Genomic DNA, 14,748 nt, shown 5'->3' with positions numbered 1-14,748 from the left:
TTTTTTTCCCACGTGAACAGTAAAATTTAGTTCAAAAATTTTGCAATCCCATTCCTATTCCCGTCCGTCTGCCTAACACGCCCATATAGACCAAGTTGGAAATCGTACGAGTCCTTGAACTTTGGTCAAAAGAAATATACGAAAAGCATAAGATTGAAAAGTAACATTGTCCAGAATTTTTTTTTTATAAACTATAATTAAAAAAAAGATTATTATCAAATTAACATGATTACTTTTATTTTTACAAAAATTATAAGGACCGAAATGTTATTTTGATCGCAATTTTTTTTAGACCGAAATGATAATCCGGTCTCAAATATTTTTACAATTTTTCAACGTATTTTTTCTCAAAATATATCAAAATGGCTGGAACCAAAATGCCATTTCGATCCTAATTTTTTTTTTTTGGACCGAAATGACAATTCGATCTCAAGTGTTTTTACAACTTTTTAACATATTTTTTTTCTCAAAATATGTGAAAATGGTTGGAATTGAAATGCCATTTTGATAAAAAAAAAACGGTTCTGTCTTTATAATTTAAAAAATAAAATAAAATAAAGTTGATTTGTTAAAAATTATTTTTTCAGTTTTTAAAAGAAATTCTTGTTAGTTCTGAAACTCAAATCCCGAGTGCCTCTTCCTCCAACATGCTTAAACCGGTTACGCTAAAGCCTGAAAAAGGTAGCTCACATTTTGTTCTTTGCGTTCGATGAAAAAACTGCGTCCGCACACGGTTCACAGAAGCTAACAGTATCCTTTCCCTGATCACCGGGTCCCAGATACCAAGTAACTTAGTCGGTCCAATGCAACGCCTTGGATACTCCTAATCTTCTGTTTTTGCCAATCCAATAAAGCAGTCCTAGAGTATTTTTTTGCCGAACAGTAGAAGAACAGTAAAACATCTCTTTCTTTCTTTCTGATAGCTGGGCTCCGCTCCGGTCAACTGGGGTAGCTCTCAATCCTTTTTTCGCGAGTGAGAAAAAGTAAAGCGACTGTCAGTCTCTTTTATACTTATTTATTTCTTTCCTTTTTTGGATATTTAGGTTTTCAAGTGGAACGACACTCTTAAACTCACATACGATAATCGCCGGAGAATCCGCCTGATTCCGGCGAACATTTCGGTGGTATCCTCCGGCGGTTGATCTTTGGTTTCTCTCACTAAAAGCCTAAACTTCATTTTCCCTACTTCTTGGTTACAAATCCCTAGTGTTTGGTTTCAAGTGATATCCTCTGTTCCCTTCCCAAAATTCAAACAATTTAACATTTACGTATATGAGAAGACTAAATAGAGCTATTCTCAGAACAATGTGATTCAAACGACAAATAGCAAATAAGAATACAACTCTAATCTCTAATCCGCTAAACGACAGAGATGTTGGGTTAGCGAAAAGCAACAGTTCATGAGTTAGCAATATTACTACAAAAGTCGGACTGTCCATTTTTTATCCTTTCTCTCAACAACTCTCTCTCCACATAGCAACAACGTTTGGAAGGAGGAAACTCACTGCCACCTCTTTCCAGATCTCTGCCTCTGTGAGTAGAGATTGTCGGAATCAACTTCAACACTATCTTCTCGGTGTAACAAGGAGTAGATAGAGATCCATTTTGCTGAGTTTGTTAAGGTGCGAAGACAGTGGCCAGAGAATTGTACTTGGCCACTTGATTCTCAAGCGAAGATATTCAAATCCACAAAGAAAATCTAAAACTACTAATCTGTTTTTTTACAGGTAAGTTTTTAATTTGTTGTTTTCTCCTCTTTCAGATATTCCTAGGGTTTGCTGATTTTATAGCAAAATAAATATGTTTCTTAATTTCTAACTTGTGCGATTTTAATTTGTCCTTTTTTAATTTGATTCTTATGATCCGTTTTGCTTGATTTCTGTACTGGTACATTCTTATGACCCGTTTTTAGTTTGATTCTTATGTTGGTCAGGTTAGGTACTGGTACCACTGTTCGGTACTGATATGAAAAGTGCAATATATTACCACTGTTTGGTATCACTGTTCGGTACTGACATGAAAAATATCAACATTAATTTGAGTACCAGTATGGTACCCATCTCCAAGGTCCAGAGTATAGCATATGGGTCAGATTAAAAAAGCAATTGGTATAAATTGATTGGTACAAATCTAGACAAATGTTGATGCTAGCCCTACCTGTTATGTGCCTACATGTATCAGTTTGAACAGATAGCAACATGTACCAGCAGGAAAAAAAAACAGAGGAAATGATGATTGATGAGTCAAGATTCAAAACAGTTGGGAGCTATCTTCATATACCAGCAACATGAAGTTAACTTCATATATTAATTTTTTCTTGATTATAAAAATTTGACAGCAAGTTGTTTTTGTTTGTGTTTTTTTACATTTGTGAATTTTGTTGGTTTTAAAACTAAAAAGAAGAAATATATGGAATATATGGAATTTAGTCTTGAATATATGAATTTTGTTGGCTGCAAGTTCATTTTTCTCTTGAATGTATGAACTTTTGTCTTTTCACACATTTTTTACATAAATTTTTTGTTGGTAGCGAGTTAATTTTTCCTTTCTGTTTTAATTTCAATGGTACAAGCATGTTGATCATTGCCTTTATTTTTAATCCTTAGCATAGAATCATGGAACGAGAGGTGCAAATTAATACTCTCCGTTTGAATGTTTGGCAGCTACTGCCTAATACTCTCTGTTCTCTCTCTTTCTCTCTGTGTTTTCTATTCAACCGTATCAATTTTCATTTGTCAATCTAATTTAGTTCCTTAAATCAAAGTGTCAACAACATTATTTGTTTATTATCTTTTTAATAAAAGGTATCCTACGACCTGTCAAAACTGCAAACCACATGTGTCTGAACCTTTTTGCAAATGTCGATGGTTCCTTTTATCTATCTTGTGTGAGCTTTTTTTTTAGGTAATACACTTTTTAGAGCAAAATGATTCAAATCAAAGCTGTAACTTAGTAGATGACTTTTCTTGTGTTAGTCACTTAGTCTGCCTTAATTTGACTTTCTAAGTTTAACCTGGGTTTATTCTTGCTTCAAGAAATGGAGACAACTGGAGAGAATGCTTCTTCGGTTTGTGTTGTTTGCAGGAAGCCAGAAGCTCGATGGTTAGTTTACAACAATACTGTGAATATTTTGTCTGAGCTGGAAAGAGTTTTGGTTGTTTCTTAAGTTTTCCTAAAATAGTCTAACAGAGGATCTGACATGTGTGATAATAGTTTTGTTCATTTGCTATGTTCCATAACTTCTAGTGGAAAGATATTGGCAAAGGTGGGAACCTATAAAAAAGGATAATTCTAGCATACATCCATCTTTGGGGTTCATCTATTTGATATTTTGTAATGTAAAAATCCTAGAGGTTTAGATGTGTTCTTGATTATTTAAATAGGGCAGGTATCGGTTTGGGTCAATTTAAAAGTCATGTAGCTTTCCATCAAATAAGTTACACTTTTCAATGGTGGAGTTCTAATGGCAATTTGATGGATCACCAATCAAATTCCAAAATGACTCAAATTTGGTACGCACCCTATCTAAATGATGTAGAATACATCTACAATTTAAATATTTTAACTTCAATATTCGTTAATGAAGATATTAAATGGATATACTATAAAAGATGGATGTATGCTAGAACTACAAGTTAAAAAATTGAGTGAAAAGTATTATAGTTGGTCAGTAGCATCATGACCTGTTATAGCATGCCCAACTAATGTACCTTCAGTTGGTCCAAGCGGGAAGAGTCAGGTTGAACATCAGGTCCACTAGTTACTTAAACTGTTATGTTTGACAAAATTACTGAATAACCTTAAATTCATTTATATTCATTTTTATTTCTTCTATCTTAGGTCATGTCAGAGAAAGGGTTGCAACAGAACGTTTCATTTCCATTGTGCAAAGGAACACCGACCTGATGATTTTATCACTGTAGGTGGGTGGCATTGTGTTGATTGCATAAAGGATAGGTTACAATTCGGGGCTGGCTTTGCATGTGATGAGATCGAGTCCATTTTGGATGTTAGGCATGGTATGTTTCTTGTCAGGCACTCATGGCTACCATCTATACTAGAACCTTAATAATAGAGATTTAAAATTTTTTCTTTGACAGCTTCATGCTATCTCTACTTTTCTGCTCTTGTATTTTTAGGGGAAAGTGAGACAATATATTGGGTCAAGCACAAGAACCTGGCACATATGTATAATTGTTGGAAACCAGAAAGTGTAATTCATCGGGAGGCGCCTGAACTCATGGCCAGATTCATCCGAGAATATAAGCAAGATAAGGTAACTTGTGTAAAACTATTGGGAATGTTTTTAGCCCATTTTAAAAAAATATTCAGCTATGGAGCCCCGAATAAAATTAACTTTGCAGTTGGCAAGTGAAGTCAAGTTAAAGCAAATCGATAAAACATTTTTAAAGCACGGTGTTTGGTGGTTGTGAAGTAGATGAAGTATATTGAATAAATTGACCAAATTCTCCTTATGCATGGTAAAAGGAAAAACCAAAAAAGCAAAGAGCGACGGCCTCTGCAATATAAATATCATATTATTATTGTTATCCAGTTCTTTTGTAAAAAGTTAGTAATTATCTGAAAAGTTTTGTTTTGATCATCTCCACTAGCTCTTATGTCTGTGTGGTCCTTTTGGTTTACGTGTGTTAAATTATGAGCACCTTATGATAATTACTTTTGAATCATTAAATATTAAAACCGTTGGTTTAGGACTTATTTAAACATAGTAATTGTGTTGTAACAGGGTACAACCTGGAAGAAAGAATGGACAAGGCCAGAGCGTCTGTTATTGCGAAGAAATCTCATGCATGCGGATATGGCCCAAACATTTTTTCAGGATCGAGGCAGCCAATTGCAATCCTGTAACACCGAGTGGCTAGTGAAATGGAAGGGTCTAGGATATGAGCATGCGACATGGGAGCTTGGTAGTCTAAAATTATTGGACAAGAAGCTTAAACAGGAGCATAACCATCGTCAGATTGATGCTGCCAGGAGAGCAAAATTAGCCTCTGAACATAACAAGGTAACAATCAGAGACTACATAATTGAAATCTAAATAATTTATAGTTTAACATCAAATTGACGGGTGTGCAATGCAACATCAGTTTGAGCGTCACTTTTTGGACTTGCTGAACTTAATTGAGGCTCTACTAATACTCAATGCAACCAAAACAAACCCAATAATCACAAGTGTGAAAAAGGATGATGAAAGGAAAATTCAGTCATGAGCACGTTGACCATGTCTATGTTTTGTTTTAATAAGTTATTTTAAATAAATGAAGTTCTATTTAATTTTGTGATTTATTTTTAGATTAAGAAAGGCCCCTTTGTAAGACTAGAAGCACTCTCAATTGGGTTGCCACATGATTTGGATGATGGTTATTTAGATTCTCTTAACCGACTTCGTCAGTTCTGGCACAAGTCACAGAATGCTGTGTTGATCGACCAGGAGGTACCTCTGGCACTCAACTGTTTTAAATCTCTCTTGATATCTGACCATCATAATTGTCCATCTTCAAGCTCGCCATTGTTAGCTTTGGAGATTTAAGCAATGATCACTGTCATGGATCTTCATAGTGCACCGGATCATCTACTTTAATATGAAATTTTCATTTTTTTTCTTCTTAATGAAAATGGAAATTAAGTTATTAAACAAAATTTAACATCAACTCCTAGATCTGTCAAACATTGGACCCATGCAAGTTGTTTATTTTGCTCTTAATTTACTTTCCTTGTAAAGCTTGGTAGCCACTACCAAGTCTCTCAAAAAAAAAAAAAAAGATCTCCTAGATCTCACTAACAACCTATTTCTCTCTCTCTCCACAGGAAAAAGTGAGAAAAATCGTTCTCTTTATTAAGTCCATAGTAAATCATACTGCCCAGCCGTTTCTGATTTTATCAACAGTGAAATCCCTCTCCTTGTGGGAAGATAAGATAGGACAATTGATACCATCTGTTCATACCGTGGTGCATACAAATAGATCCGCTAGCTTCTTAGTTGAGGTCACGGAGTTCTGGGGGCAAGATGGTCATTTGCTATTTCAAGTTTTTTTGTCACATCCTGATGCTATCCAGGTGAGCTAAATTTTATTTGTCAATTCCAACAATTTGGACTAATTGCTATGTTACTAGTTTGTCCAAAATAGCAGTTTTGGCCAATTGAAAGAAAAGGAGGGATCAACATGGGAATAAAAATAAACAAAAAGGACATGCTTTGGGAACCAGACTATATCTTGGAATGAAGAGATAATCAAGGATTATGGGTTCATTTCATTTAAATCTGGCGGGGAGGGAGTAATTAAACCCCAAAACTGCCTCTGTTAATTCTAATTTTTCTTTGGTTGCTCAATTTAGGATCAGCTTAACCCTCATCCGTTCACCTGAAAAGCAAATAGTACCATATGGAACAAAAGGAAAACAAAAGATGTCAACAAAGCAAATAGTACCATATGATAACATACCAACATGAACCTGACTGGAAATACAGATCTGCGTGGAAACCTTAAAATATATAACACTGTACAAAATGTATTACTATTGGTAGTCATATTTGATATCCAAATTTTATTGGTTCACAGATCTTAGAATTGACCTAGAATTGTTAATTCTTTCATTTATAGTGTCTTTTTTTTTTCCCTTTTTTGTTTCAGGGCTTTCAAGCCATAAAGCAGATCAGCTGGGAAGGTGTTATTGTTGACCAATGTGATAATGTGAATATGTCAACCCACCTCGAGCAAATAAAACTTCTTTCTGCTGATTTTAAGATGCTTATACTAAATAGCCATCTAAAGGTGCATTAAATGGATAACTTTGTTAGAGCGTCCTTTGCCATGACAAGTGATTGTCCTATGCAAAGGGATACATACAGATTAATATTCAAATGTTGTTATTTTGCAGGATGATCCTTCACAGTATGCGAAATTGCTTTCTGTTCTCGAACCGGGAGATGCATACTCTGTTCCTGATATTTCTATCTTGAAAGAAAGATTTTCAAGATATATTGCATATCCAACCGACGCTGATGCCTTTTGCCAAGAAGTCCCTTTCGCTGGGGAAAAAGAGGGGGCACTTTCAGAGGTGCTAGATAAGGGAGATTGTTGTCAATACTTGTCTTCGGTTGTGAATCCAAGGAAGCGCAAAGAGAGCCCGAATGATGTTATGGATCTTTCTGTTTCCCATGGTTTGATGTTATGTAAAAGAAGATTTTTTCTGGAAAAGCCTGCAAGCACTGCAATATTGGAATCTTTTTGTGAAGATCTTGTGGTGACATTGAGTATGGAAGTAGCTAACTTGAGTTTAAGTTCAATTGAGACAGGTATTGTTCTGGGACTTTTTTCTTCTTGGTTTTGCTCACTTTTTTTAACCATTTTTTTTTAGTATTTAAAATAGCATTTTGTTACACTAAATAGTTGTAAACTTCAATTTGCAGATGTTCCAACAAGTGCTGATATTTCAATTGCTACAATAAAGAAACATATTGTCAGTGCAGAAAGATCCAACCATATAATTGCATCGAAAGACGGAATTAGAACCATTCACTTTTTATTGATACCCAGGCTGTTAAGGTCATATGAGATGTTAGGCATCCCGGTACGGATCTATCTTATCTCAATTTCTCTGTGTTGCAATCAGTTTTGTATATTTTATTTCTCCATTTATATGTCACTTCTTGTCAAGAAAAAGGGCATATCAACAAAGCAGGATCATAAGGTAGTAGGCAGTTATTTTAGGATCCTAGATAAGAAATATCACTACTGAGTTTTTGTTTTGCTTTGCCTCAACAGGCTGTTAATCGTGGTTAATCACAAAAAAAGTGATAATGTGATAATGTGAATATGTCAACCCACCTAGAGCAAATAAAACTCTTTCTTCTGATTTTAAGATGCTTATACTAAAACCCATCTAAAGGTGCATTAAATAGATAGTTTTGTTAGAGTGTCCTTCGTCACGATAAATGATTGTCTTATGCAAAGGGATACATACAGATTAATATTCAAATGTTGTTATTTTGTAGGATTATCCTTCACAGTACGTGAAATTGCTTTCTGTCCTTGAACCGGGAGATGCATCCTCTGTTCCTGATATATATATCTTGAATAATGTGGCCAACATGTTTTTTAATCATGTATTGAAGAGTCACAGGGCAATGCTAGCACCTTTCATCATTCCTAAGGTTAAAAATAATTATTTTGTTCTTATTTCTGCTTGCTTTATACATAGAGAGTGGCAATTACCTTTCACTATTTTTTTTCCCCTCCAGTCTTATTTAAGAGAACCGCTAGAAGTTGTCTCAAGCTACAAAGGTTCCTCACTGAATGGGCTATGGAAACAGTTTCTTCACTGTTTAGAGATAGCAAAGAGAATTCCCAGACTCGGTTACTGCGATGTCCCAATCGCTATTTCACCAAATGCCCAGCAAGAGCATGTGGTGCCGCAGGAAAATAAGTCTCTGGAACATAAGATTGAAAGGATTTGTGCTAGAAGAGAAAACGAATTGCGTGCCCTGCAAAAAAGTGAACGTGTTAATCTGCAAATGCATGCTGAGAGGGAATTTAATTGCCAGTGGAAGGCTCATGAGTCAGTGGTCAAGAATAAGCACGCTATCAAAACATCTGACAAGAAGTCGAACGTGCTTCTGGAGAAAACAATACAGAAATTCAATGCTTTTAATGAGCACATGGTGTGCCAGCGCAGGAGACTAAGACTCTTGCAAAAGGAAGCATTGGCTTCAGAAAAATTGAGGAAGGAAGAATGGTTCAAAATGGTAAAATCAGGTGAACTGGGGGAGTCTTTTGACTTCAGTAAAACCCCTTTGCCTATTTCAGGGTTTGTATTTGAGAAGTTTGATTGGGTTTGTGGTACAAGAGCCATAAATTGTGGTGCTTGTTCTTCTCAGGAGAATGTTTTAGAGACACCTGACCATGGTCAACCAACTGTAGGAGACCTCTCATCAGGGGTAACTGGGGCAATAACTAATATGGTATGCAATAACTCTTTATTCTTAACCTTTCTGTAAGCTGACTTGGTGTGTTCATGCTTGTTATATGCCTCTGAGGGACTGATGCGTGTTGCTAACCTAAGCTAACATTTGAGGGTAAAACCGTCACTGAGCTTGGGTATCATGGTGGTTTCTTTTGTGTATGTTTTGTACAGTTGACTAATAAGATCCAATTCTAGGTTCTCACTTGGCTGTTTTGAGCAAAATATAGAAGTAATGTGGGATGCCTGGTGTGAACCAAGCATTGCTCTTGCTTTACTTTTCTTCCTTGAGAACTAATTTGGTCAGGTATTCTTTCTTGTTTTAGGGGGAGCCACCTAATAGGGTACAACAACATGATGAACCTGTAGGAAGTCAGAGCAGAATGTGCTCTGTAAATGCTAGTTCAGCTAGCGGATCTAATTCTGCAGTTGCTAAGTTTTCAACGCAACAAGAGACTGAAGCTGCTCCTTTTAAATACGCTGGTGCTAGTTCAGTGTCCCATGAAGTTAGGATTTCCAAGCAATTAAACACCAACACCGCCTCTTTTCTGGCTGAAGGAACACCAATCAACCTGGTAAATAACTTATTGTCTCGTACAAGTTACCACTTATCACGTACTATTATAGTGTTGACTGGTAAGTTTGACTTGTCTGGTCGAATTTGTCCAAAAAAGGAAAAGAAATGAAAAGAGCACAAGAAGACATAAAACAGCTACAGATGTTTCACATGATTTACCATGCTAATAAGCCTGATGAAGTATTATTTTAGGTGAGTTTAGTTTGAGTTACAATTTGTACTTGTAAATTATTATTTCTTTTTTTCAGGAGGAATTGCCTGACTGTGATGACATGCTTTTAGAACCTGTTCAGAAAGAAACCAACTCTGGTTGTACCGGTGCCCATGCTTCCATGCCTGACATTGGCGTTTCTACTCTCCTCAGGCCTGATGTTCTTTCAGAGTCCAGCAGCAATTTTCTTGAAATGCCATCGTTTACTCAAGAAATGTTTTCTGACGGGCTTAACATGGACCCTTTCAAAAATGAGCTTACTAGAATAAGTTATACGTTAAAAAATCTTGCCAAGAAGGATGAAGAGAAGGTACATCATTGGCTCTCCTTATTTTATTGACAAACTCCAGAAGAAAAGAAAAGCAAAAGAAATCATTATCTTTCTTTCTATATTAAAAGCCAAATGACCCTCGATTTTCTTTCTGTTTTGGTATTAGCAGAAATTGAGCCTCAGATCGCAGTTTAAGGCTGAGTCTCAAAACATAAAGAAAAAGTACGATGAATTAACTAAGGAAATGGATGCACAATCAGGGAAACTTAAGAAGTTTCTACTAGGTCTATCCTGCAAGGTTGAAGGTGGTCAAACAGCGGCAAGGGAACTAAGAGCATTTGAAATGGCTGCAGAATCAGATATTCTACTTCAAAGTATGGTTCTGTTGCACCTCTAAAGTTTTAATACAATACCAGGTTCAATTACTACCAACAATATACCTGGTCAGTGTGGTAAGGATGGTAGCTTAATAAAGTTATTGGTTGGAGCTTCATATATGGTCTTAGTGACCTCTTTTGGCCAGAATACTCTTAAGGGTCTGCTCCAGAACGGAGATTTTGAAGGAAAGAGGAGCGAAAGGAAACAGAAGCCTGTTTGTGGAACTATTGATTTCAGAACCAAAAAATATTGAGAGGGAGCGGAGGGGAGCGGGAGGGAGAGAGGGTGAATAGTGTATAGAAAATTGGTGATTTTGTTCACCCCCGATTTGGAGTGTAGATGAGGTGAACTCGCTTCCTTTCCTTCCCTTCCTTTCCCCATTACACACCTGGTTTGTGGAACTATTGATTTCCATCACAGTCCCTGTATCTTAACACTAATAAATTACCAAAGGGAAGGAAAAATAGAATCTTGTCAGATACTACTAGCAGTATAATTTTTTTTTAATCATATTTTCTCAATAACATCAGATTGGAATCGACAGTCTTTTCCGCAAAATTCACCAAATCAGTCAGCATGTCAGTCTGAACCAGCATTTATGGATTGCACATCCTTTGGGCTTAGCCCTTGCATGCCACCTATCAAGGACACTCGAGTGCTACCGGTTGAAATTGGTCAGGCTCCACCTATCATGACAAACCAGGTGCCATCTGTCCAGACTCATCTAGCTCCCCCTCTCACAACCAACAGAGTCCCAGCTGTCCATTCCAATCTGGGCTCCAATGAAGCATCAATGAACCTGGCCTCAGCACAAGCATCAGTGGACCTGGCCTCAGCACGTCTCTCCGCTGTCCATGCTGCTAATTTCTCACACATTTGGAATCGACAAAACCATGGCATTCCGATCATAACTCAGCACCTGCTCACCACAGACACTCTTGGGATGTCTCCCTCAACCAGTAGGGCAACGTATGTCCAGAAAACTAAGACACCAACTCTTACCACCGCACCAGTTTCACCCGTTCAGGTCCCACATGTCCGAGCGGATCTGCCTTCACCTCGCTGGACCAGCATACCCAGGCCTACCTCAACAAGTCAAGTCCCACCAGTCATAGCTGGCATGCCCCCTTCTTTTGCCGGTACAGTGGCCCCATCTACATCTCCTGTTCAGCCCATGCATCTACATACTGGCAGGTCCCAAACTGTCATGAGAAACTGGACCCCACCTGGATCTCAGCGTGCCTTCAATCCTCAATATACGCTACGGTCCCCTTCTCCATATGTCCGTCATCGCCGGCCCTATATATCAATGAGCAGACCTCAAGCACCACCGCCTGAATGTTCTTATAATGTGCCCAAGATCGGTGGATCCATCTCAGGCCTTGATCAGAGTAACAACTGATGATTGATACGCTCATGAAGTGGAACTGACCTATAGAAACTTAAAATTTAATTAGCCTTTTGTTTCCAATTACCTGAAGAGAAAAGGATTGACTTAATTGTACATATTATGTGCTGTGTATAGACTTAAAAAGTTAAAAATGTAGACACTAAAGTTTGTGTCAAGCAGATACGAGTGAGGGGCTAGTTTTATAGTGTTGTGTTAATTGGATAGAGTTTACATTAGAAGTCTAAAGCTTTTTGGTACAAGTGGTATGGACAGAAGTTCTCACGTAATTATCCTTTAATGTTATTTTGTTATCTTGTTTCTCTGGTACATTCCAAATCGGCTTCTGTTCTGAATACTTGGGACACTAGGGAATGGTTATTGTAAGGTATTTCACAAACCGTATCTTCCTTTTGAAATGAATGTATACATCAAAAGAGGAGCAAGGGCTATTTTACCCGATAAGCATTCAAAAAAAAAAAAAAAATGAAATGTGTGGCAATCCGAAGAAATTTGAAATGTAACACGACCGTGAGGAATTGTAACCTCTCGTGAAATTCAGCACGTGATGGAGCCCGCTGTAAAGGTAATTACTCTATGTGATGATACTAAGGTATGTAAATTTATGCTATATGATTAGTTGTGGTTCTATAATTTGTATTATTATAAAGTTCAGAATCAAATTTTAAACTTGGTTGAGTACATATTTGAAAGAAAATGACATGTAACATTTATACTTTGACGTGATTTGATTTTACAATAATTCAGCACAATATTCATTATAAATGTAATATATACTATTAAAATGAAATGTAGCAGAGCTAAATTATTAAGAAATGATGATTATTTATAATGAAACTAAACACTAATCATTATCATAAAAAAGAAAATTCCAATCAAAGCACCTATTAATGCGGTGCATATCATTAGTAAGAGACTTGAGAAAATAAATATTTGCTATAATCTCCTCCCCATCCACCATCAATTGATATATTTCAAATTGCATCTCGTGGACTTGAGAAAATAAATATTTTGGCTATATACTTCTAAACGAGATATACTCAACAAGATTGCTTTTTTACTTAACAAGTTTTTTTCCCATCATCCTACAAGCAAGCACAATATAAAGTTTGTGTCATAGAGAACGAATGACATACCCCGAAATTTTTATTAATAGCATAATAAAAAAAAACAAAACAAAGCATCCTCATTTTGAGAGAATTCTATCAATATCACACAAACAATTTGTGATTCCATTTAGTGAGGACCGCATAGCCAATCTACAGACCCAGACTGAAATCTGCAGATTCAATATACCAGTTTTACTTTTTTTTTCTTCTTGTTTTACTTGGAAAATGTGTGGGAGCCTTTTCATGCTAAAAAAATTCGGTCGTTAGAGATATCTCAAAGTTTGAGCTTTTGGTTTTTATTATAAATGTTTCTGTAAACAAAATAAAATAAAATAGGGGAAATTAGATCCATGCCACTCCAAAACTTCAAATTTGGAAAATTGCCACCCCAAAATTTTGATTTTGCTAAATGCCACCCCAAATCACAATTATTAAGAAAAATGCCCCAAGTACAAATTATTATACAGAAAATGATGTATTTTGAGTAGTATTTTGATATATTCCAAAAATACCCTCGTCTACCCATGAATTTGATCTGAGTCTACCCATTTGTGCATGATTCTGAACCAGAGCCTCAGTCGAAAAAACCCATTTGTGCTCCTCTCTTCCCAGGCGAAAATCTCTTCGCCTCCTCTCTTCTCTAACAAGAAAATCTCTTCGTCTCCTCACTTCTCAGTCGAAAAGAAGTTCTCCACCCCATTCGCAGTCACCCGACCATGTTCTCTCAGTCATTGTCGTCCGCCTCTCCTCCCAGTTGCAGCCACCCGAGCGATTCGTCCCTGCCGAGTATGAGGTGCCCGGACTGCGGGAAGCAATTGCTAAGGCTCGTGAGCGGTATAGACGACAATCCAAGGAGGGTGTTCTACAAATGCTTTGCTAATAAAACGGTACCGTGTTCTAATTTCGATTTGTTGGGTATTTCGAATTTTGGGTTGAAATTGGGCAAATTGGGATGAAATTGGGGAAATTGAGATGAAATTGAGCAAAACGGTACGAAATTGGGTAAAACGGTACCGTCTTAATAAAATCTGTTGTACTCTCATTGCCAGCATCTACTAAAAGGCTCAGAATAGATTATGTTAGACTGGTTTTTGCTGATTGTAATTTAGTTGTCTGATTTTGAATTTAAGTATATTACGGTCTTTAATTTTGAACTTAAAGTTTCAGTTTAGTTTGTATGATGAGGTACATCGTGTCTGTCTGGTTTGGCACTGACACAAGATACGTTCAAACTACACTGTTTAGTTTTGAATTTAAGTAAACGTCAAACTACACTGTTTAGTTAATCACAACTAAGTACCAGTAAAACAGGTGTATCGCTGACTCTAGGGGGCACGTGTCACACATAGTGCAATGATACGTTCAGTTTAGAGATTAAATGATATGAATGGTTCAGTTTAGTTTAGTTTCTATGATACGTTCATCTCTGGTTTGGCACTGATAGAGGAATGGATAGGAGATTTTTTTTTAATTATAGATCAGCATTAACAATTGGGATCAAATGATGTAATAAATTTCGAAGTAATGCCTCTTATTTATCAAATTGCTAAGATAATTTGATACATATCAAAACATGCATTTATAAAATTGCTCAGATAATTTGATAACACAATTTTGATCTCATTCTTGGGCATTGTATGTACTTAAACTTCTTCAACTGGATATTAATAACAGCCTTAAACTTCTCCAAATTCTAATAAGCAAATGCTTTATTTTTTTTATCGACCCATTCTGTACCTGTTGAGTCTCAGCTTGAAATAATATAATCCATTTTAGCATAATTGTTTTTTATTTCTAATTGTTTTTTATTTT

General features: G+C 36.4%; 1 protein-coding gene across 2 annotated transcripts; it reads left to right on the top strand.

Annotated features, from left to right (window-relative positions):
• The first annotated feature begins 964 nt into the window (after positions 1–964).
• LOC144571688 (uncharacterized) lies at positions 965–12,288 on the top strand. 2 transcript variants are annotated; one of them, XM_078321047.1, is made up of 16 exons: positions 965–994; positions 3,036–3,102; positions 3,841–4,019; positions 4,140–4,276; positions 4,748–5,026; positions 5,315–5,455; positions 5,830–6,078; positions 6,654–6,794; positions 6,901–7,318; positions 7,433–7,593; positions 8,018–8,176; positions 8,264–8,983; positions 9,309–9,557; positions 9,808–10,080; positions 10,211–10,415; positions 10,950–12,287. In XM_078321047.1, exons 2-16 carry the CDS (start codon positions 3,038–3,040, stop codon positions 11,819–11,821), a joined length of 4,248 nt encoding a protein of 1,415 aa, XP_078177173.1. In that variant the 5' UTR covers positions 965–994; positions 3,036–3,037; the 3' UTR covers positions 11,822–12,287. The 2 variants fall into 2 exon arrangements, with proteins under 2 accessions (XP_078177173.1, XP_078177175.1); XM_078321049.1 differs by lacking the exon at positions 965–994 and having other exon boundaries at positions 2,648–3,102; positions 3,841–3,923; positions 10,950–12,288.
• The last annotated feature ends 2,460 nt before the right edge of the window (positions 12,289–14,748 follow it).

This window comes from Carex rostrata, chromosome 19 (genome assembly GCF_964058835.1).
Source record: "Carex rostrata chromosome 19, lpCarRost1.2, whole genome shotgun sequence".
Classification (NCBI taxonomy): Eukaryota; Viridiplantae; Streptophyta; class Magnoliopsida; order Poales; family Cyperaceae; genus Carex; species Carex rostrata.
This window is presented reverse-complemented; position numbering and strand designations above follow the sequence as displayed.